Source organism: Staurois parvus, unplaced genomic scaffold, assembly GCF_062004578.1.
Source record: "Staurois parvus isolate SC_StPar_1 unplaced genomic scaffold, SC_StPar_1.0 ptg000432l, whole genome shotgun sequence".
In the NCBI taxonomy this organism is placed as follows: Eukaryota; Metazoa; Chordata; class Amphibia; order Anura; family Ranidae; genus Staurois; species Staurois parvus.
This window is the reverse complement of record NW_028318228.1, coordinates 2,428,770-2,453,877: the sequence shown is the minus strand read 5'-3', so window position 1 is coordinate 2,453,877 and position 25,108 is coordinate 2,428,770. Positions and strand designations below refer to the sequence as shown.

The following is a 25,108-nucleotide window of genomic DNA, read 5'->3' as shown; positions in this document are numbered from 1 at the left end:
TTACTCCTCCTTCAGGGCGTGACCACCCTAGGCATGCAAATACCTTGTTTCCCCTGGAGGCAGTGACGTCAGACGCGGAAGTAGTTGCGGAAAGTTGGTGGAGTCGGGAGAAGTTGGTGTGTGCGGTATGGGGGGCTCGTCCAGCCAGCTGTCCAAGGAGCTGATCAATGAGTACCAGGTACCTGTGTGGGGGAGCTGGGAGGGCATGCTGGGACTTGTAGTGGGCCCTGTATCTCTGGATCCTCCAGGGCTGAAGTTCTTAAAGTGAACCTGTTGTGGTATGACAGGCTCCCGAAAATGCCTCCTGCCTGGCTGTCATACTGACCCAGTGTGTGTCGCCGAGCCAGAAGAAGAAGTGCCAGCAATACTGCTCCTGGCTCCAGGGAAGGGATCAGGATGATGGGCTGCAGTCTCTGAAGTCATGATCCTCCCTGGCTTCTCTCCTTCAAAGTAGAACTCAAGGCAAAACTTTATTTCATGTAGGATGGAGGAAGGGGGAGCGATCGAAACCCTGTCAGGTGTTGTGTGACATCCGTGTCCCCATTGGGGAGATTTCCCTTCACTGCCTGTCCCATAGCCAAAACAGTAAGTGAGAAGAAACCCCTGGTTGGCATCAGAACTAGTGTCCCCATTGTGGAGATTTCCCTTCAATTCCTGGCCCATAGCCAAAACAGTAAGTGAGAAGAAACCCCTGGTTGTCAAAAGAACTAGTGTCCCCATTGGGGAGAGTTCACTTCCTGTCCCAAAGCCAAAACAGGAAGTGGGAAGGAACCCCTGGTTGTCACCAGAACTAGTGTCCCCATTGTGGAGATTTCCCTTCACTGCCTGTCCCATAGCCAAAACAGTAAGTGAGAAGAAACCCCTGGTTGTCACCATAACTAGTGTCCCCATTGGGGAGATTTCCCTTCACTTCCTGTCCTGAAGCCAAAACTGGAAGTGAGAAGAAACCGCTGGTTGTCACCAGAACTAGTGTCCCCATTGGGGAGATTTCCCTTTCTGTACTTGAAGCCAAAACAGTGAAAAGAAACCCCTGGTTGTTACCAGAATTAGTGTCTGCATTGTGGAGATTTCCCTTCACTTCCTGTACTGAAGCCAACACATCAAGTGAGAAGAAACCCCTGATTGTCACCAGAAATAGTGTCCCCATTGGGGAGATTTTCCTTCACTTCCTGTATCAGCCAAAACAGGAAGTGAGAAGAAACCTCTGGTTGTCACCAGAGCTAGTGTCCCCCCAGGAATTTCCCCTCTCTTCCTGTTATGGTGGCAACCCCAAATTTGAGATTTTCTTTCAGCGATAATGGTAAACATAAGAAATGAGAGGGTGAATCTCCCCAGACAGCAATACAAACCTCACAGGGTTTCTCCACTCTATTCAAAAAACGCTGGCCTCCCATTATACATGAACCCTTTTACTGCCAGACCTTTCTTTTTATCTTTGCATTCGTTAACCACTTGCCCTCCTGAAGATTTACACCCCCCCCCCCCTCCTGACCACAACATTTTTTACCATTTCACTACTTTAACTGACAATTGCGCGGTCATGCATCGCTGCACCCAAACTAAATTTATATCATTTTTTTTCACACAAACAGAGCTTTCTTTGGTGGTATTTGATCATCACTGGGATTTTTTATGCTTGTCACTATAAATGACAAAAGACTGAAAATCTAGGAAACCCCCCTTTCTCCAAACAATATCTTTCACTTTCTGCTATAAAACATATCCAATTAAAAAAAAAATAGAAAATCAAATCATATATTTAGGCCAAAATGTATTCTGCTACATTTTTATTTGTTAAAAAAAATCCCAATTGGTTTGTGTGAGACTTACAGTGTCTACAAACTGTGGGGTATATACTGGAATTTGTATTTTATTTTTTTTATACTAGTAATGACAGCAATCAGTGACTTTTAGTGGAACTGTGACAGTGCGGTGGGAACTGACATCACCAGTGACACTAATACAGTGATCAGTGCTAAGAATAGACCCTGTCACTGTACTAATGGCACTGGGCTGGGAAGGGGTTGTCTGGGGCAATCAAAGGGTTAACTGTGTGCCTAACAGGTGTGTATGCGCGCCCTGTCTACTGGTTTTTAGAGAGGTGATGGTTTTTATTACCTGCTTTGCAGAGAGACAAAAAACCATCATCCCCACTGACAATAGAGAGCTTTGTGTTGTTTACCAACACAGATCTGTCTCCAGAGAAAATCCGCCATGAATAATTGGCTGGCACCCACTGACCAGCTCCTGCCTGAGCCAGTGACAGCGCAGCCTGGAAATACAAAATCACATATATATGCAGGATTTTGCGCACAGCGGCTGTCCTGTAACAGTTAAAGTACGGGAGGTGGTCACTGCGTCCTTCTTCCCCTTTTTTATTCCTAGGGACACCGGTCGGATTTTTTTGGTCTGTGTCAACGCGAGACCACGTTGACCAATCAGAACTGTTGTGATGCATCCCAGCACCCCTAGGAATAGAAGAGGACAAGAATGGTGTAGGATGTTTTCATGTTATCTGAAAAGGTGAACAAAACCCCCTTAAAATTCACATCTTAGTCCTGAAGAGTAGTGAAAATCATATATATATATATATATATATATATATATATATATATATATATATAAAATTAATTTTTTTTTTTTTTTCTGAAAACATTGACCCTAAAGAAAATTATTATTATACAGTGTTTATATAGCGCCAATAGTTTGCTCAGCGCTGTACATTACAATGGGAGACAATACACGAGACAGTACAATAACAATACAATGCAATACATGAGGGGTTCGAGGGCCCTGCTCCTTGGAGTTTACAATCTAGGAGGATTGAAAAGAATAAAATGGTGGTAGTTGCCATTTTTTCCATGTCACATGATATGTTTATCAAATGCTTATTTTTAGTACAAGATATACTAAAGTTAATTTAGGGGCACACAAATGCAATATATTATGCATTTAAACACTCGTGATACAATTCTTGCAGTCACACTGCATTTTGCAACCTATTTTGGGGTGTCATTAATTTTTACCATTGACACTAGTGGCGGATCGCATGAATGGAGTGCGATTTAAATGTGATGTGGGAACCGGTCAGGATTCGCAGCATTTACAGCACCACACATACACTATATTGTCAAAAGTATTGGTCGGCCTGCCTTTACACAGACATGACCTTTAATGGCATCCCAGTCTTAGTCCGTAGGGTTCAATATTGAGTTGGCCCCGCCCTTTGCAGCTATAACAGCTTCAACTCTTCTGGGAAGGCCGTCCACAAGGTTTAGGAGGGTGTCTATGGGAAGGTCTTCCTGAAGCACATTTGTGAGGTCAGGCACTGATGTCGGATGAGAAGGCCTGGCTCGCAGTCTCCACTGTAATTCATCCCAAAGGTGTTCTATGGGGTTGAGGTCAGGACTCTGTGCAGGCCAGTCAAGTTCCACCACCCCAAACTCGCTCATCCATGTCTGTATGGACCTTGCTTTGTGCACTGGTGCGCAGTCATGTTGGAATAGGAAGGGGCCATCCCCAAACTGTTCCCACAAAGTTGGGAGCATGAAATTGACCAAACTGTCTTGGTATGCTGACACCTTAAGAGTTCCTTTCACTGGAAATAAGGGGCCAAGCCCAACCCCTGAAAAACAACTCAACACCATAATCCCCCCTCCATCAAACTTTACACTTGGCACTATGCAGTCAATCAAGTACCATTCTCCTGGCAACTGCCAAACCCAGACACGTCCATCAGATTGCCAGACAGAGAAGCGTGATTGGTCACTCCAGAGAACACATCTCCACTGCTCTAGAGTCCAGTGGCGGCGTGCTTTACACCACTGCATCTGACGCTATGCATTGCACTTGGTGATGTAAGGCTTGGATCCAGCTGCTCGGCCATGGACACCCATTCCATGAAGCTCTCTATGTACTGTTGTTGTGCTAATCTGAAGGCTACTTCAGGTTTGGAGGTCTTTAGCTATTGACTCTGCAGACAGTTGCCGACTTCTGCGCACTGTGCGCTTCAGCATGTGCTGACCCCACTCTGTCATTTTTTTTTGTGGCCTACCACTTGGTGGCTGAGTTGCTGTTGTTCCCAGTTGCTTCCACTTTGTTAGAATCCCACTAACAGTGGACCGTGGAATATATATTAGTAACAAGGGAATGTCACGGATGGACTTGCACAGGTGGCCACCTATCACGGTACCACACTTGGAGCCACTGAGCTCCTGAGAGCGACCCATTCTTTCACAAATGTTTGTAGAAGGAGTCTGCATGCCTAGGGGCTTGATTTTATACACCTGTGGCCATGGAGGTGATTGGAACACCTGAATCCAATGATTTGGAGGGCTGGCCCAATAACTATGGCAATATAGTGTATGTGAACCGGGGCTTAAACTGAAGAGTATAAAAATCTGGTGCAGCTCTGCATAGAAACAGCTTCCAGGTTTTATTGTCAAAGCTTAATTGTACAAGTTGAAGTTAGACGATGATTGGCTACCATGCACAACTATACCAGGTTCTGCATGTGCCAGGTTTAGTAAATCTCCCCCATAATGTCACCTCTTTACCCCACTGAAGCTGATCAAGCACAAATCATGCTTGATCAGCTCCTTCCTCAGCCACACAGCAGATGGGAAATTTCAGCACTGAACCCGGGAGTGACAAAACGCTTGTCATTTTCATGTCCATTCACTGGAGAGGAGATCGGCAAATAGATGTTCACTGAACTCTCTGCAGAGACCTGTCATGCCCATCCTGGGCCCGTAGAAGGGGCAGCAGAGCCTGGAATACATGGCAGGGTAGTCGGGTGGGAGCGGGCGATACCTTCAGGGGCAAAGATGGGGTGTGCAAGTGCTTGATGCAGCTTTGCAACCGCCCCAATCAGTTCCACCAGAAAGCTGACATTTGGCATGACAGGAGTGCATTTAAAAGCTATTGCTGACAGGCAGTGCTTGTAATCGGCATTGGTAGACAAGTGGTTAAATATTATGTAACTAAATATACAGCGTTATTATCAATATGCAAACACTATATAACAATGAAATATATGTGACACGGCTACATATCCCATATAATGCATTTCCTCTATTAGTGGTTTCTAGCACTCAGAGATATAAAAAATTCATTTGCAAAAATCCTTATCCAACAAACACAATGAATCTTCTTTACCAGTGCTTAAGAGCTCATGTACACGGTGTGCTTGGAAAACTCTTCTGAAAGATGGAAACTGACTGCTGGAAAACGTAGGTTAAAAAACATCAGTTTAGCCGCGTTTGCATTTCGCGTTTATGTGCATTTGTGTTCAGAAGCGTTTTTAACAGATAACCTTAGGAGACCTTCCCAAATGCCCAGAATGCACTGAAAAATAGTGAGTAACTATTTCAGACATTTTGAGAGAAATAGAGAGAGCAGAAGCAGAGAGAGCAGTATGTGTTGAGATGACCTGTCTTTTCTGGTTGTATTCACTATGGATCCCATCATGAGCATAATGCAGCACGTTCTACCATTATTTCCTTCACGTGAAAACCTGGAACTGACTGCGCTGGTGTAACGGGTCCATTTGAATACATAGAAAACACTTTGCATGCATTTCTGCTGATGGAAAAAGCATCCGAATATGGAAAAGTTAAACGCTTCTAAACACAAACGCTTATAAAAGCGGTTAACAGCGTTTACAAGCGTTTGGCGTTTGAAACGCTGGTAAAATCTACTTCTGAACGCAAATTTGGTGCATTAAAAACAATGACCGTAAACTCAACTGTCTGTAAACGACGATGTATACATGGACACATAGGAAAACATTAGGGAGAGTTTAGGGGCTGCTGAAAAAACCGCAGAAAAGCTGAATGTCAGTTTAGCAGCTGCACTGTACATGAGCCCTAATGTATTCCACCAAATAATGTCTATGTGCCAGACAAAGAATCTAGTGAAAACTGATAGCTTACACGGGGGGGGATTTACTAAACTGGAGCTTTCAGAAACTGGTGCAGCTGTGCATGGTGGCCAATCAGCATCCATCTAACTTCAACTTTATCATTCTTCTACATTATATAAAAGTTGCACCAACATGATCATTTAATCAGCAGATTTTGTTGATTATACTTTGTTGTACATCTGTCCCAAAATAAACAATGCAGAATACATTAGTGTAGACTACAAATGCTAAATGTGAAATGTGCAGAAGCGAGGCATTACCAGAACGAATTAAAAAAAAAAAAATACTCTGGGACTTCGGGGATTTAGAGAGTAAAAGGCCCGGGGACTCAATTGGTTTAAAAGAAAACGGTTAAAAAGTTTTGTCTGGAGTTCGCAACTGGTAATTGTCAGAAGCACAGTTTATTTTTTGTGTTGCTTTTTCCAGGATTGTTTTATTAATGACTTTGATTTGTGTTTGTTTAGGAATTGACGTATCTCACAAAACAGGACATTTTATTGTAAGTATCAAAATGCAATTTCTTCTTCTTTTCTGAAATCATGTAAGATCTACAGCTTTAAAATTGGGGAACAAGTCAAGACTTAAAGTGATTCTAAACCTTAATTTTATTTTTTTTTAAATTACAAACATGTTATACATACCTTCTCAGTGTAATAATTTTGTACAGAGCAGCCTTGAACCTCGTCTTCTGGGGTCCCCTGCTGGTGCTCCTGCTTTCTGCCCCTTCTGAGTAACAAACTCCTGACCCCCCCCCCCCTTCCCCCGGCAAGCTGCTTGCTAAGGGGGTACTTGTGGACCCTTGCTCGAGTCCTGCTGCCTGCATCCATTGATACAGGCAGCAGGCGTTGCCCCGCCCCCTGCTCCGTTGTCATAGGATTTGATTGACAGCAGCAAAAGCCAATGGCTCCCACTGCCATCAGTCTGCCCTTTGAGGAGGGAGAGAATGGACAGAGCCCTTGCTCTCATGCACAGCGTTGGATCAAGATCAGGCTCAGGTAAGTATAAGGGGGTGCTGGGGGGGGGGGGGGACACAGGACACAGAAGGGTTTTTTTTTTTTAACTTAATGCAGAGAATGTATTAAGGTATAAAACCTTAAGGAGGTAAATTTACTAAAACTAGAGCACTCAGAATATGGTGCAGCTGTGCATTAGCCAATCAGCTTCTAACTTCAGCTTGTTCAATTAAGCCTTGACAATAAAACCTGGAAGCTGATTGGTTTTAGTAAATAACCCTAAAGGCTTTAGAACCACTTTCAATTAGACTGCATCTCCCTCCCTCCCTCCCTCCCTCCCTCCCTCCCTCCCTTCAATATAAACGTGATAAGAGCAATAATATATTAATATATCACAAACTATAATTACTGTAGCCTTTGTTCTGCAGTCTCCTTGGTCTGTTAGCTGCAAATGAGAATCCCACGCCTCTATTTATTTTATTTTTTTTTTTGTCTTTGGTTACCCACATTCTTCTTTTTTATTCTGTGCCGGCCCACCAATGATGTTTGTGCTTTATCTCCTGCATGCACCACACTTGACCTTGCTTTGTTATTTGGTACAAACCATTCTAGGTCCTGTACGGCATATGTGTGAGATACAGACATAGACCTGGGACTAAGTGTTATTGTTCAATAGTAAAGCGCATGAGCCATACATGATCCACCGCTTGCCATTGAGCAGTAGTGCCAGGTCGCATACTAGTCATGTGCTGCACGTGACCGGGTGATGTTTGCCATTGAAAATAACAAACTAAGCAGGGCTACATATATACATTTGCAGGATCAGATGGAAAGACCCTGGTGACATAGCCCTCCCTGGGGGGGCACCTGTGAGGCCCTGGCTATGTCACCAGTGCCTACTGCACTTTTCAGAGGCATTTTGACAGGTGGTGAAGAGGCAACATATTGTCTCTTTGCTACTTGTCAAAATGCTGCTGAAAAGTGATTGACCTGTGGACTGCTTTTCAGAGGTGTCACTTGCTCTCCACTTCCTCCATTCACAAAACATTTTGTATTCTTCCACTGAATATAAAATGTCCTGTGAGTGGATGAAAAGAGATCCTGTGGCTTATTTCAGCCTTTAATCAGCAATCTTTGATACCATACTGTGTTAGTATGAAATTGAAGATTGCTCATTGAACATTAAAGCTAGAAGTTCAGCATGACAGCCAGACCATTTGGGTGAGGCACACATTGCAGTGCAGTTTATATCCACTTGAAGGCCCGTTAATGTACATATACGTTACAGGCTTCAAGTGGTTGTACCTGGATGATGCCTTCCAAGTGGATAACTAGCTGTTGGATGGCTTTTACAGGCTGACGCCTGTCAGTTTTTATTTTAGTCTCTGTCTCCATTTGTTTATTTGTCCTGTTTACTGTTACCATTGAAAGCGAAAGATGAAAATCCCAAATTTTGGGTTGTCCCCAGAAAAATAATAGAGGGGAAATCTTCAAATTGGGGACACTAGTTTTGGGGGTCCCCAAGGAATTATTTTAATTTGCAGGGATTTCCCCCTCACTCCCTCTTTCGCTATGGGAGAGGAAGTGAAGGGAAATTTCCCACATGGGACACAGATGGCAAAAAATAAATGTGACGGGTTATAACTCTCCCTTTTACTTAAAAAAAAAAAAAGAAAAAAGCAGGGTGATCTGTGATTTTCAGCAGTGCTGAGTGACCTCCTGCTGTGGTTACTATGCAGAAGAACCACAGCTCAGCACAAGACCTAGAAGACTTGCTGCTGTCATTGTAGTAGCAATAACTACTACAGTGACTGTCAGCTTCCACAGCCATCACTAAGATATGCATACTTGCTTTGTGCCAAGCTGGACCAGTGTAAATATACAATTCAGATCATACTTGCACTTCAGCTTTAATGAAAACTAACCTGCATGATTTTTTTTTTTTTAAATCTATCTGGAGTTCTGCTTTAAAAACATGCTTGAAAACAAGGTTTTATACAAATGGCCTAATAACATGGGTGACCTAGAGCTTAGCATGTTGTTCTCCTTTAATGACTGTATATTATTACATGGTTTCCTCCTTTTGAATTATGAATGGTGTAAATTCATCTAATGCGAAAATCTAAATTGTCTGCTTTAAAGTAGTTGAAAGGCTTCTAGTTTTTTCCTCCATACATTCTCTGTATTTCTTTAAAAAAACTTTTTCTGTCCAGCTCCTCTCCAGCCCCCCTAAATACTTATCTGAGCCCGATCCAACGCTGTGCCCGAGACCAGAGGTACTGCTTTCTCTCCCTCCAAACTGGACTTACTGAGAGCAGTGGGAGCCATTGGTTCCTACTGCTGTCAATCAAATCCAGTGACAGCCATTGAAATGAATTAACCACTTCAAGTCCGGACACTTTTACCCCCTTCCTGTCCAGGCCAATTTTCCGCTTTCAGTGCTATCACACTTTGAATGACAATTGTACAGTCATGCAACACTGTACCCATATGAATTTTTTAGCATTTTTTTTAGACAGATAAAACTTTATTTTGGTGGTATTTATTCACCACTGGGATTTTTTTTTTGCTATATAAATGAAAAAGTCCAAACATTTTGAAAAAAAGTGTTTTTCTTATAACATTTTTGCAAATAAATAATCTTTCTTTATAAATCTTGGCCAAAATGTATTCGGTTATCTTTTTAGTAAAAAAAAAAAAATAACCCAAATTAGTTTGTAACCAAAAATTATAATTTTTCAAATTTTTTTTTTTTTACATTTTTATTTTAGTTTTGTATATTATTTGTTTTTAACATACTGTTACCCTAGCAGTACAGTGTCACCATAGTGACACTGTACTACTTGTGGGGGGGTGATGATTTTTTTTTTTTTACACTGATTGCTTTTACACCCATATAGGATGTAAAAGCAATCTTTTCTCTTTCTCTGTGTGCATTCTTGCAGCCATTGAGAAATACTGTGCGAGCTGTGATTGGTCACAGCTTGTCACATGGTACAAGGCTGTTGTGAATAGCCTTGTACCATGTGACCTCTGTGATCATTCACAGATTTCACACGTATTAAGCAATGATGTCAAGAAGTGACATCTTGTTTACTACTATTCATGTGATCACTGATTAGCCAATCAGTGATCACATGATCGGGCCCTCACACAGAGGTCCTGTACAACGATTGGTGTACGGGGTCGCGGTGCTGTGTGCTCCCAGGGAGCACGCACAAGCAGGGAGCGGGTAGGACGTTATGTACATGGTTAACACCCTAGCGCCTGACATGACTAAACACACTACATGCATTTACAAGCTTCAAGTGTGTTTTTCTGCCAAAACACCACTGCCAGAGGGAAAGGCGTCTAGGAGAGTTGGCCAAAAAGCCCAGTGTGTGTGAGGACTTAATTCTTGAGCTGCACTGATTTGTGCATTTTATTTCTGATCACTTTAGCTGTGTACTTTGTGTTGCAATGCATCTTCCTGCTGAGACTTTTAGTGCCACACACACAGAATATACGTTTAATGTAATGTGTTTCATTATTTCCATTTAGGGCTTATAAACGCTTCAGTGAACTTGTGCAGAAAGAACACCGAAACGACATAAATTCGGTACGGGTGCCAAAGGAAACATTTCTGACCCTGCCCGAATTAAAGGTATTTGTGTATTTATTTTTGGCAGGTATGGTCTGTACTGACCACAATGTCCTGACATTTTCCATATAGTTGTCATTCTTGTTACGAAATCATGTATTAAAAAGACATTGGCATTGAATGTGGCTATTTCCCAAATGATCAGCTTGCGGACCGCCCCACATACATTTACTGCTGCAGGGCGACTGCTGTGCAATGGATCAACGATGGAAAAAATAAGCACATGTGTAAAGCTCTTTGCTGTGCGTTTTTATAAATGTGCTTTACAGCTCATCATTTGTAAATTCAGGTGAAACTGTTCCTTTATTCAAGTACATCTAAAGGCATATTAGTTACATATACTTACACAGAATGAATTTATGTCAAGTGATGCTTTTTATTCTTCACAGGCTAACCCCTTTAAGCATCGCATATGCCATGTCTTCTCCACTTCAAAACACGGTGATGACAGCATGTCATTTGAAGATTTCCTTGACATGCTAAGTGCTTTCAGTGAATCTGCTTCCCTTGAGATCAAATCTCATTATGCCTTCCGGATATTTGGTAAGGATGTAAATGATTAGTAGACTGTAAGGTAGGGTCACGGATGTTGCAGTTTTCCTGACTAGTCCCTAGATATCCCCATCGCTAGGTGACGTTTTAGCCGTGACTTGAGGAGTCACTGAGGTTATGTAGTAGCCATGCCCTGGTAGAGGGGCACTGTGAGAAGGATGTGAGGGATATTTAGCCTGGAAGGAAGATAGACAAGTGGTAAACCTTACTGGGAGAAGTCGTCACCTCTATTCTCTGTGTTTCTGACAAACTGTTAAAGGTTCAGAGCTTTTGTCTGTGTTCTTTAGCCATTGGGGATATTTTCTTCTCATTTCCTGTGTAGTCACCAAGACAGGTAATGACTTCAGAAGGGGCATGAAAAGTAAAAGCATTGCATTATTTCTGAAGTACTTGGGAGAAGGGGGAAGTACTTTTTATAATCCTGTTACATAGTTACTTAGGCTGAAAAAAGACAAAAGTCCATCCAGTTCAACCATAGAGAATGGTATTTTTTGCTGGCTGATCACTAAAAAAAAAGAGTGGGAAATTTGAAAGTTTTACTTTTGACTGCTGGTGATTGCTAGTACTTGTACCAAAGTTGTTTTATTGTCTTCTTTGGGGTCTTGCTAAAAGCTTTTACTTTTTTAAATCCCTTTTTCTGTCACTTTTTAAATAGCATTTTTTTTTTTCTTCCTTTCCTTGTCTTCCTTCAGTCTGCTAATTATAACTTAATAACTAAATTATATAACCGACTTCTCCATCAAGATCAACAACACTATCATCAGTTCCTCCCCTCATGCCAGGGTACTAGGTGTAATCCTAGACTCCCATCTGTCCTTTCAGCCCCAGGTCCAATCGTTGACAAACTCATGTAGACTTCACCTCCACAACATCTCCAAAATACGTTCGTTCCTATCCTCGGAAACCACTAAGCAACTCATTCACTCCCTTATTATATCACGCCTTGACTACTGTAACTCCCTCCTCTCTGGCCTACCTCATCGCAGGCTATCCCCTCTTCAGTCTATCATGAATGCTGCTGCCAGACTCATTCACCTTACTAACTGTTCTGTATCTGCCACCCTTCTCTGCCAATCACTCCACTGGCTCCCAATTGCCCAATGGATAAAATTCAAAACACTAACACTGACGTATAAAGCCGTTCATAACACTGCCCCAAATTACATCGCCGACCTTGTCTCTAAATACCACCTCCTGTGCCACTATCCCCTCCCTCCTAGATTGTAAGCTCCAAGGAGCAGGGCCCTCTAATCCCTCTTGTATTGAACTGTATTGTTACTGTACTGTCTCCCTCTATAATGCAAAGCGTTGAGCTAACTGTTGGCGCTATATAAATCCTGTATAATAATAATAATATAAATAAATGTCTTTGTCACCACTGCTGAAAGAGCTTGACTTGCATAGTGATCAGGACAAGAAGTGAGTTGAAATCTCACCAACTGGATCACAGATTGAAATAAAAACCTAATGGGTAATGATCTTTCCTTTCCCCGATCAAAACCAAATAATGCACTTTGGCTGGATTTGGGTTCCAATGAAGATTTTCTCCAAACTGATAATCACTGTAATCAAGTTAAAGAAACTTTATACTCACAAGAAATGCTTTCACGTTGTAACATCAGCATTGTATTACAAAACAAGCAAAGGTTATTTTTGACAATACAATACAATATGAGCTTACTTGAAATATCTCCTTTTTAAAATTAGCTTCTGGTCCTAAATGGGTAGTGCAGAGAAGAAGCAGGATATATTGTATATTTTATACCCATTATGTAGTCCTTTTTGTATGTTTTTATGTCATTTAATTACAACCACTGCCTAACCTCTTTATGCAGATTTTGATGGCGATGGTGCATTAAATGAAACTGATTTGGAAACACTGGTGAACCATTTAACCGGAATAGAAGAAAACACCAGACTAAGTAATGAGGAGATGAAGCAGCTTATAGAAAATGTGAGTTCGGATGGGAAAAAAAGAGGTTCTTGTGATATAAGTAATCTCAATGGTCAAGGTGTGACAATTTAATTCCTGGAATGAACTGTAAAAAAAAGTTGCTCTTCAAAAGGTCAGATGAAATTTGAAGACAGTATTCTTTATGAGCTCTTCTGTCAAGACTGGAGGCATCATCTTTGTGGAAATCTTTTTCATTTCCAAGTCCTCTATTAGAATCTACCACACTGCTTTCCATTTCTTGTTCATTTCTTCTGCCATCAATCTTCGATCTGAGTTTACGAGGGTTTGTAATCTGTCCACATTTGCAGCCATCCTTTGCGTTTTTGGCTGCCCACTTCTTGCGTTGTCGTCTACATCTTTCTGCTCCTCAAACTGCCTATACCATTCAAAAACAATTGATTTCTTCATAGGACATTCACCATATGCCTGTTGTAACAGAGCTAAAGTTTCACTCGAATGTTTGCCAATTTTTACACAAAAGTTTGATGTTAATCGTCTGCTCCAGATTCCTGTCACTCATTTTCTGCCAACAGTGCAACACCCACAAGTTTTTTGTTTTTTTTTTTTTTTCTTTCTTTTTCTACTACTCCATAAAGACTGAATCAACTGGTCCATGACCCAGGCGAGTACAAGTTGAAACATGTCAGAACACACTCCAGTGCAAATGGCTGTGTGACTCCCTACCCTAGTGCTATGCCATGGGCATTCTGGGTGTTAAATTGTCACACCTCGTATGTTACAAAATATACATACAAACAAAATTTGTAAAAAATGTAATTCTATATGTTTATAGAAGAAGGAAATATTTGCTCACTTTTCTATATTCCGGCTCTACTTCTTGCTTGCCAGTGATGTACAATGCTTGTTCTTTATTGCTGTGTCTGATCATGCAAGTCCACCAATCCACTGTATACAATGCACTTGCTGCATGCCTGATCTCTTATCGGTTGTTAAAAGAATCATTGCATTCCAGGAAAGTGGCTTAATACACTTTTGAAATGATTTACCTATCAAAAGGCATGCAGTATGGCAGAGGTTTATGAATCACAAGAATGCTTAAGTGAAATTGGTAATTCTTTTGCAGATAAAGTGTGTGTGTGTGTGTGTGTGTGTGTGTGTGTGTGTGTGTGTGTGTGTGTGTGTGTTTCAGATATAGAAGTGTTAATAGTTTATTTTTATCAATTAACATCTATTTTTTTTTTTTTTTTTTTTACTCAAAATTAGATGAGTGTAAAAAAAAAAAAAAAAGTAAATGAATAGAAGAGGATTCCAAATCAAATCAATATTTTGTGTGACCACCCTTTGCCTTCAAAACAGCATCTTCTAGGTACACTTGCACGTGGTTTTTGAAGGAACACTGCAGGTAGGTTGTTCCAAACATCTTGGAGAACTGACCACAGATCTTCTTTGGCTGTATGGTGCCTCAAATCCTTCTGTCTCTTCATGTTATCCTATATACACATGATGTGGAGATCAGGGCTCTGTGGAGGCCAAACCATGACTTCCAGGACTCCTTGTTCTTCATTATGCTGAAGACAGTTCTTAATGACATTGGCTGCGTGTTTAGGGTCATTGTCCTGCTGCAGAATAAATTTATGCCAGTTCTGTGCTGATGGCATTGCTAGACGTCTTCCGATGTCAAAGGGAAGTAAGCATGATATGTCTTTCTTCTGCTCCATTATGTTTCCTTGGCCGACCACTGCATCTTCAGCCCTCAATGATGCTCTGTCAATGTTCTCCTCAATGCTGAGAAATACAGACAAATACTTTGCCATCATGCCATTCCATCAGGGAGGCTTGTAACCCCAAATTTATTCTGGAGCAAGACAGTGACTCCAGACATCCGGCCAATGTAATTTAGAACTAGAACTTCACCATAAAGAAGAACATGGAGTCCTGGAAGTGATGGTTGTTCTTCACAGAGCTCTGATCTCAACATCATGGCATTTGAGTGGGATTTCATGAAGAGACAGAAGGATTTGAGGCAGCCTACATCCACAGAAGATCTGTGGTTAGTTCTCCAAGGTGTTTGGAATGACCTACCTGCCGAGTTTCTTCAAAAACGGTGTGCAAGTGTACCTAGAAGGGTTGATGCTGTTTCGAAGGCAAAGGGTGGTCTTACCAAATATTGATTTTGTTTTGGATTTTTCTTCTGTTCATTTACTTTTTTTTCTCATATTAATTGATAAAATATACTATTAACACTTCTATTCCTGAAAGCCTTGTTACTTTTATAGCATTTTGTTTAATACCTGGCTAAAGTATTTGCACAGTAATTTAATTTTATTGCAAAGTTATCTCAGTGTGATTTGAATTAAAGTGATATTAAAGGTTTAAATTTGCTTTAAAAAATAGCAAACATGTTGTACTTACTTGCTCTGTGGAATGGTTTTTGCACCGGGCAGCCCTGTTCCACTCTTCTTCTTGAGTCCCTCACTGGTGCTCCTTGCTCCTCCCCCTTTGAATACATCAGACCCAGACGGGGGCTTTGCTCCATTCCCTGCTCGCTTCTCACTGGCTGTGATTGACAGCAGTGGGAGCCAATGGCTCCTGTTGCTGTCTCTGAGCCAATGAGGAGGAAGGGACAGGCCAGGACAGAAGCTGCTCTTGTGGACATAGCTGGATCAGGATCAGACTCGGGTAAGTATTGGGGTGGGGTGCAGCGAGGGTTCCAGTGAAGCCTTACAACCACTTTAAAGAACAAAGTGCTGTCTAAGACTAGCTTTGAGGTAGGATAGGGTGACTGTCTCTTCCCCCATGGCTGCCTGACAATGCAGCTAGCATAGAAACGGCTGCTTTCACAAATGGTGCTTTTGGGTGGGGGTGGGGGTCTGTCAGCTAAAATGTTTCAGGCAAGCAGGCAAGTGCTTGAAGACTGAAAAGAGTGTCATCTGTCAAAGCAGTCATCTCCTTGCTAACTGTGAATTCAGACAGTCATTGAAGGGCACTCTGTTTGGTTTTGCAGCTAGCCTTAGACAGTACCTAGAAGGATGGGACAAAGACCTACATGAACGTTGTACCCTTGGGAACAGAACACAACAAGAATTCTGACTTCAAACACAAGCAGTCAAGAAACTTGAAGTTCTTCTATATTGGCATGTAGCCTCCCTTGTACCTTTTTATACTTCTAGCATTTACCTCATCTATGGGTATTCATCTATATATTAATAACGTTTATGGTATTATTTAAAGTCTGGTTATTTAAAGTTTTTTGTTTTTTTTTGTGTAATTGTAAAATTTTATTCTTTACCAGATCCTTGATGAGTCCGATATAGACAAGGATGGCACAATAAACCATTCTGAATTCCAGCATGTCATCTCCAGATCTCCAGACTTTGTCACGTATGTATTTCATATTGAATGGTGATCATAATTCTAAGTGGTCCATAAGTAAGGACACCATAATCCCATATAGATGTTCTAAAATCTAATATTCTAGCTTTACATTCTGGAAGATCAAAGCTACAGATTGTGAAACTTAAAATACAAGTATGGGTTTCTGAGCAAAAATATTTAATTTATACTTGCCTAGGTGGATGCATCATTGATCTGATGTTGCATCTGTCCCCTGCCACTTCTAAGACTGAAAACTTAGTGATCAAAGACCGCTGATCAGGGGTGGACTGACCATTTGGAAACTCGGGCACTGCCTGAGGGCCTGGGGTCAGTAGGGGGCCCCGTGAGATGCCTCTGGTACCTCTTTCATAGGCTTTTTTGAGTTTGGGCAAGGACACAGGGGCCCCATGATCCCCTATTGCCCGGGGGCCCCATGAGTTGTCAGTCCACCCTGCCGCTGATCACTCAGTTCTCAGTCTTCAGCGAGCAGAGAGTCGGTGACTGCTCTATGCTCTGCCTGTCCAGCACTGACTGGTGCGCAGGGCTGTGGAGGAGATGGGAGCAGTTGGCTCAGGCTCTTAGTGGCATGCTTGGAGGCTGATTCTGCTTCTAGTCCTGGCATCTGGGTGGATCCCGACTGTAAAGTTGGGGCTCTTTCCTGAACCTGAACTGGCTGAATGACGTCAGCCCACTGTTGGCTAAAAACAGGTCACAGGAGTACAGAACAAACTGCACTCCTGGGACCTACAGGAGGTAGTATAGCCAATAGAGCTTGGGTAAAGGTTCATTTTATGTGGGTGAAAAATTGATGATGTATTGCATTCTACATGGGAAAAGTGGTTTAAATATTTTATATGGATGAATAAAATTGAGCATTTTATGATATAAATGTGATATATAATAAAATCTCCTATCAGTGGTCCTCGCTGATTCTAGTATATTGAATGCTGATGGGATTGATAGTGTCATTTCAAATGGCATAGCACAATTGTCAGTACACCAGTTCTAATACTCAGTTTGTATTGTATATGCCAATGTGGCCTGCAGGCAATGCCGCTTTTTATCCCAGTGATATTTTGGACTTTTTGTACATATTGAAGGTGTCTGGTCAGCTATAAACTAGTCTGCGGACATATCTGAATATTGTCAGGTGAGTATTTAGGCAGGTTTAATTATGACACAATTCCAGCCATTTTTGTATATGTTCTTTACACAGGTGGGGGCAGATGCAGACACCAAAATAAACACCTTTTGAGTGCAGTACAGGTGCCAGCTCCCTTATGGCATCTGCATCTGCCCCCAGCTGTGTGAAGGCAGCCTATGAAACTGGATGCAGATGCAGCAGCCGTATGGACACAAGCATATTCCTAAAATCTGACAGGTGTATAGTAGCGCGTACATGGCACTGAATGCAGACCGTGTGCATTTGGGGCTCTGCACCTGCATACCTGGCAAAGTTTGACATGCAGCTATGTCTGCACAGTCGCTGCATCTGCATCTACTTTCATAGGCTGCCTACACACACCTGGGGATGGACACAGAGTCCAAAATAAACATTTCTTACAGTACAGGTGCCAGCACCCATCTGAATGAGGTCTTATGCAGGCCATAGACGGGTCGAAAATCGGCTGATTGTTTTCGTCCGAAAAAAAAAATCGGCCGATTTTTCGCACCGTTAGTGGGTTAATTAGTCGGCCATTTTTCAGGGTTTTTGCACATTTTTTTTTATCGGTAAAGTTGGAAAAAATTTCCCGGCCATGATGATGGGCAAATCGGCCAATCGTTTTACCGATACAAAATCTGCGCATAAGCCGTGACCTGCAAGAAGAAGAAAAAGAAGAATTCCAGTCTATTATATTTTATATGAAAAGTCTTGCGGTTGCAACAATGTATCTATTTGTATCTGAATAAAAACATCTGTATCCGAAATGGATATATTGTTGCAACCGCAATACTTTTTCATGTCAAATATAATAGCGGAGCTCTCTGCAAGGGACAGAAGTAATTAAATGCCGGCCGTAGACAGGACGAAAATCGGCCGATATTTTTTTTTTTTTTTTTTTTCTTTTTACCGTTGGTGGTAACGTTGGGCAATCGAACGACCAATTTTTCGGTTTTGGACCCGTCTATGGCCTGCATTAGACTCTTTGTTCAATTGATATTTTTTAGATAATCTTTAATAAAGATGACATTTTTTTCCATTAATAATGATGCTTCTTTGTTCCCAAATAATCCTTCTTCTTATACCTTTTGAAACTGCACAAGCTGTTTTTGTAGTGTGATTGTTTTTTAAAATGAACCTCATTTTCAGTAATAAGGTTACAGGAAGGATTTCCCAGAAAGCCCTTTGCTCCTAATATTGTTAACACTGAAACTTGATCAAGTGATTATAGTGAAGGCAGGCTTTACCGTTGCTTTTATTTAGACAGATTTGTGCACTTTCACTAATGTGGTTTATTTTAATAACTACATAACTTAAAGTGTTACTAAACCCAGGACCCTGCAATTGCTCTATCTGGTTTCCTATAGTACACAGCACATGGAAGTGCAATTATTTTAGTAAATATAAACTGCTAAATACCTTTTCTCATCCGCAGTATATAGCAGTCTTGTGACTTCTATCAGTGTCCAGCCCAGCACATGCTAAAGCTTGTAGAAGGGTTTTCATTGTGCTCTAGGAGGATGCAGGACCCCTGACCTCTGTCTGGACAGTGCTGATTGGCCCTGTGCTGATCACATGTACTCTCCCTAGAAGAACAAATCAAAAAAATAACCCTCTCTCTAGCAATAGACACCAAACTGAGTATGTGTATAGTGACTGCACAATATATGTCTCATCACAAGTTAAGAGGGGGGCACTGGAAGAAGGGGAGGATCAGAGAAGTCAGGATCAAACAGCATTATTACACAACGCAGAGCATTAACCCCTTAGGTTCCATAGTGAGTATAACAAGCATGCATTACTGCATATACAGACTGATTTTACTGTTGCATGTTTAGTAACACTTTAAGCAGGTATAGTTTTATAATAATATTGCTTTAAAACCTTCAAGTGTGTAATAATTAACCTAAAGCAGATTGTTTGTTTTGGTTTTTTGGTTTTTTTTTTTTTCTTAACGACAATGGAGTTTTTACTGAAAGTTTGGGGGTTCTTTGTGGTATAGTGTGCTGAAGAATTCCCAGCCTTTGATATATGATTACCGAAAACTAAGAAAAGGCTTGGATTTGGTCTGACCCCTGTACAGAAACTGTCAGTGCCAGTTCAGTCGGCTGTGGCCCAGGAATTCCCCCACCAGACAGTTGCATATACACAAACATGGGTGAGAATGCTCCTGACAACATTGTCCCTCTGCCAATCCCTCCACTGGCTTCCGATTGCCCAACAGATCAAAGCTGTCCATCATACTGCCCCAAACTACATCACCGACCTCATATCCAAGTACCGCTCAACACGCACTCTCCGCTCCTCACAAGACCTCCTTCTCTCTAGTTCCCTGGTCTCCTCCTCCCATGCCCGCCTCCAGGACTTCTCCAGGGCATCACCCATCCTCTGGAACTCCCCCAATCCATCAGACTATCACCTACTCTCCTCTCCTTTAGGCGCACCCTGAAAACCCATCTCTTCAGGGAGGCCTACCCCACCCCCTGCTAATTGCCGATCTCCTCCACTCCTCCTACCACTCCATCCCCCACAGCTATTTCCTCCTGTACCACTATCCCCTCCCTCCTAGATTGTGAGCTCCAAGGAGCAGGGCCCTCGAGCCCCTCGTGTGTCTCATTGTATTGTTATTGTACTGTCACATGTATTGTCTCCCATTGTAATGTACAGCGCTGAGCAAACAGTTGGCGCTTTATAAATACTGTATTATAATAATAACAATATGGCCACAGCTGATTGGTCCAGCACTGAAAGCTTCCTTCTGGGTTTGGCCAATTATGGGTTTAGACCGAACCCATGCTCATCCCTAATTCTTAATTATTTTAAAAAAAAAAATATTTTATTGGCATATTTCTCAATTTTGTATTGGTAGGCAATGATATGGGTCCCCTCCCTCCTAGATTGTAAGCTCGAAAGAGCAGGGCCCTTGATCCCCTCATGTTTTGCATTGTATTGGTATTGTTCTGTCACATGTTCTGTCTCCCTTTGTAATGTACAGCGCTGAGCGAACTATTGGCGCTTTATAAATACTGTATAATAATAATAATAATAATATGGGAAAACATTGGTAGACTGTACTGTCTGTTAAGCAGCCCATAGATGAGTCCTTTTTTTTTTTTTTTCCTTTTTTTTTTTTTTTTTCGATCAGTGAGTTGATGGGAAAAAAAAAGGAACTTGATTCCCTCATCCACACTTGAGGTGGATGAGAGAATCCTCCCACTGAGCTATTGTATTATGACAGCGGGGAGACTTCCTCACTGTCAGAATACACTGGTCAGTATTGCAGTGTTTATCCTGCAGCTCTGATCGAGCAGGTAAAATTCGGCAGGGTGATTGTACAGTAGTCAATCAGTAAATGCCCATACATGGGTCCCTACTGAACCGCCTGCAATTCGATCCATGTATCGCCAGCTTAAAGTGGTTACTTGTACCCAGTGATATGACTGTCCTCAGGTAATAAACAGAGGTGAAACCAGTCGTCCTACATAAGTTGTACCTGTTTATTTGCAGCCGTTTTGTCCTGTACGTAGTTGTAAAACTCAGAGTAAAATGATTTTTCATAGACTCGCAAACCAGGGGGCTGAGAGTTGCAGTTACACACTGTACAAGAACTCTGAGAGCTGATTCGAGGGAAGGGACTTACCCCCTTGACATGGCACACAGGAATAGGACTGAGGCCGTCAATAAGCTGGAGATCCCTCCCCCGTCACCTTTTTTTGCTTGGTGTCAGGAAAACCTGTCAGAAGAGACTCATGCTGATAACAGGAGAACTAGACAACAGAGAAATTACACTTATTGCTTTGGACAAAAGCAAGTATAAACTATAGAAATATGTGCTTTGTTCAGATTTCATGTCTTAGGTTTACAATAACTTTAAGGCTTCTCTAGCATATCGTAAGTGGGCATTGGTGCAGCAAAAATGGCGTACATTGTACAAACTATGCCAGGGGTAGATAATATGTAGTGGTTCTAACCTGCCTTAATACTTTACAAACTCCTATTTCTTCCTGCCATAGAATATGAGACCAACGTACAAAATTCAAAATACTAACGACAGCTTAAAAAAGCCTTCCACAACACTGCCCCTAGCTACATTGCTAACCTCATCCGCAGATGCTGGCAAAATCGGCCACTCCGCTCCTCCCAAGATATCTTCCTCTCTTGCTCCCTCATCACCTCCTCCCACGCTTGCCTCCAGGACTTCTCCAGAGCCTCTCCCATCCTCTGGAACTCCCTACCACAGTATGTCCGGTTAGCCTCCACTCTGTCTGCCTTTAGGCGATCTTTGAAAACTCACTTATTCAGGGAAGCCTACCCCACCTCCACCTAAGAACTGTACTTGAATCACCTCCACCAGATCATCCCCTGCAGCTATCACCTTTTGTATCACCTCCCCCTTCCTTTAGATTGTAAGCTCCATGAGCCGGGCCCTCCTATTCCTTCTGTACTGAAATGTATTGTAATTGTACTGTCTCCAGTTATATTGTACAGTGCTGCGCAAACTGTTAGTACTATATAAATCCTGTATAATAATAATAATAATTCTACCAGAAAACTGGAGATCTCTGTCCTGTTTTGTGTTGAAGTCTAGAGGGACTTTAATTGGCACTTCTCACATTTCTCTTTTTACTCCGTAGCTCCTTCAAGATCGTGCTGTGATCGCGTCTTGCAATTTGCCTGCGGTGACCTTCTGTACAAGCACTGAAATTAATTTGTCAACTGTGAATACCTGGTTGTACCTATGCAATTGAGAATGAAACTCTGCTATGGACTTCTTCTACCAGAAATACGCTCTTTATAATGTATCTGGTGAATTTCTACTGAACTACTGATTTGTGTGTGCACTTTGCTGCCAGTTCACCTTCTGTTTACTCCTGTGTGGGGAACAAACTGGAAATACGCACAACCACTTAACAGAATGTAATCCATATGAGCTTACAGCTTTTAACTTTCTTAAAGCTCAACTCCAGCAAAACTACTTTTTTTTTTTTTTTTTTAAATTAGTTTTGCACTGAGTTGGGAGGGGTAAAAATCTTTGCTAGGTATTTTTATGCTGTCAATTGCTGTCCTGGTGACAGGTGTCAGTGGAGCAGGACTTGAGAGGAAATTTTCCCAATGGGGCCACAGGCATTGAGAGAGCCTGTCTCCAGACCAATAATTTCCCAAAAGTTTTAAGTTCAGTGGGGGACATTTATCAATTCTGTTGAAAGGCAAAGCGCTGTGGAACAGGAAGATTGAGATGCATACAGATTTATAACCCCATAACAGACAGAGTCATAAATTCCTCCTTTGGCTGCGACTGCATTGAACCCGTCCCTGACCACTCCCTAACTCTTCCTCTGTTTTAGAGGGAAAATCTGGTTCATCTTCAGTAATAAATCTGTATTAGAACTTTTCAAACAGTCTCACTTGGCTGCCCCAACCCCCAGCTCTGTACACCTGTTGCTGAGATTTTGCTGAAGGCGAGGCAGCCTGATTTGCTACTATTGGTGTTGCTAATTTTTTATTTTTTTTCATATTTTTTTAATTAACTTTTTAACACATAAAAGACGTGTATAAGAACATAAAACATTGGTTCACATGGGGTGGAGAACATCAATCACATATCCAAAATTACAACAAGGCTGAATGGTGTTGTTAATTTGCTTGATGTCCCCCAAAATATTTTCAGAGTTATTTACCTGAAAAGCCTCCCTAGTGTGGACATCCACAAGAGCTGAATCTGCTGCTGGGCACCTCCCTATTTGATATGTTGGCATACTCTGTGCTGTCATTGAAGTGACATCCCATAGTATTTCCCTTCAGTTCCTCCACCCTACCCCTCCCAGCAGCTACTTAAAAGTTTATGTAAGAAAGGGATAGGAGGGGCAAAGGAGCTTGGCCAGCACAGTCAGTAATTACAGACAGGAAGGGGTTATGATGTTTAAGGAGGGAGGGGTCTGTGCTAGAGAATTGGCTCTTCCAAATTTGCTAGCAACTTCAGAGGCACATTGCAAGTCAGTAAAAAATTAGGGTAAAGAAAAAAAATGCAAGGAGTCATTTATAGTGCCTAATTTTTCTGTGCGTTTACCGGTGGTTTTTAAAAAAAAAAACGTTTTATGTGGGTGACAGGCTGCGGGGGTAGGGAGAGATGCAATGTCTCTTCTGAAATAAAATACTTGCCTGCCTGTTTGCAATCCCTTGTAGAATGTATGTTGAGCTGTGCAATTTACATGCCGCCACATATGTTGTGGACTGGGATGACTTCACTACTGCACATGCACAGGGGTGACGTCATCCCACGTCAGCCAGCCAAGATGGCCGAAGACTGGTCAAGTGGAAAAAGCTGTGGATAAGATGCTGCGTAAGTATCTGACATTTTGGTTCTGCTTTAAAACATTCTCTGGAGTTGGGCTCTAATGATGCATTTTTTTCTACCTCTGAAAGTGAAACATTTTCTTGCCTTCTCCTTTTCTTCTGACTTTTTGGTCTTCTAAATGAAGTTGCTTTGCTGTTGATGGGTTTCCATGCAGTGTATACAAGTCCAGCCACTTCATATATTGAGTAACCAGTATTTAGATCTCTACAGATGAAAGTCTTCACATGATCAGTTGGTTTCTCATGAAATGTTTGTTACCATAAGGTATGTTTATTTTACTGTTTAATCTCCTAAACTAATCTAAGCACAATTTTATAAATATTTTTAAGGCTTGAAAACTTGTTTCCTTGTGTTGCTTCCTGTGCCATGTAAATGTTTATTGTAATAAAAACGCTGTTCTCAGCTTCACACTGTTAAAAATTAAGAAAAAAAAAAACAAAAGTTGCCAACAGTTGGAAATGATCACGTTGGAATTTACATTGAAATACCCGATTAACCGCTACCTGCCCGCCATATAAGGAAATGACGGGCGCAAGGCGGTTCCCTCGTTCTGGGAGGACGTCATATGACTCTAACTGTGTGTGTGAGCCCCCGGGGGCACACAGCACGGCAATCGGTGGTGCACTGTGTCTCTGAGACACAGCGGATCACCGATCAGCGCAAAGAGCTGATGACTTCGGCTCGGTCATGTGATCAGCTGTGCCCAATCACAGCTGATCGCATGTAAATAAAGAAATGCTGGTTATGAGCATTTTTCTTCTCACGAGCTGTCACTCTGACCGCTCTTGAGGAGAGGAGAGCCGGTAATCGGCATTACTCAGAGGGGACATGTACACTGATCATCAGAGCACTGATGATCAGTGCCCTGATGATCAGTGTAGCCCCATCAATGCCACATATCAGTGCACATCAATGCCACATATCTGTGCCCATCTGAGCTGCCTTTCAGTGCCACCTATCCATGCCAGTAAGTGCTGCCTATCAGTGCTGACTATCAGTGCCATATGAGTACTGCCTTTCAGTGCCCACCAGTGATGCCTGTCAATGCTCATCAGTGCCACCTACCAATGCCTCCTCATCAGTGCCACCTATCAGTGCCATATATGTGTACTGCCTTTCAGTGCCCACCAGTGATGCCTATCAATGCCCATCAGTGCCGCCTATCAGTGCCCATCACTGCACCCTCATTAGCGCACATCAGTGAAGGAGAAAAATTAATTTACAAAATTTTAT

The 25,108-nt window shown here is 41.9% G+C and overlaps 1 protein-coding gene across 1 annotated transcript; it reads left to right on the top strand.

Annotated features, from left to right (window-relative positions):
• Positions 1-39: 39 nt before the first annotated feature.
• On the top strand, positions 40-24,213 carry CIB1 (calcium and integrin binding 1). Its single transcript, XM_089687633.1, has 7 exons — positions 40-178; positions 6,388-6,422; positions 10,417-10,519; positions 10,906-11,059; positions 12,904-13,022; positions 16,276-16,364; positions 22,155-24,213. The coding sequence occupies exons 1-7, from the start codon at positions 128-130 to the stop codon at positions 22,174-22,176; spliced, it is 573 nt and encodes a 190-aa protein (XP_089543759.1). The 5' UTR covers positions 40-127; the 3' UTR covers positions 22,177-24,213.
• Positions 24,214-25,108: the final 895 nt, after the last annotated feature.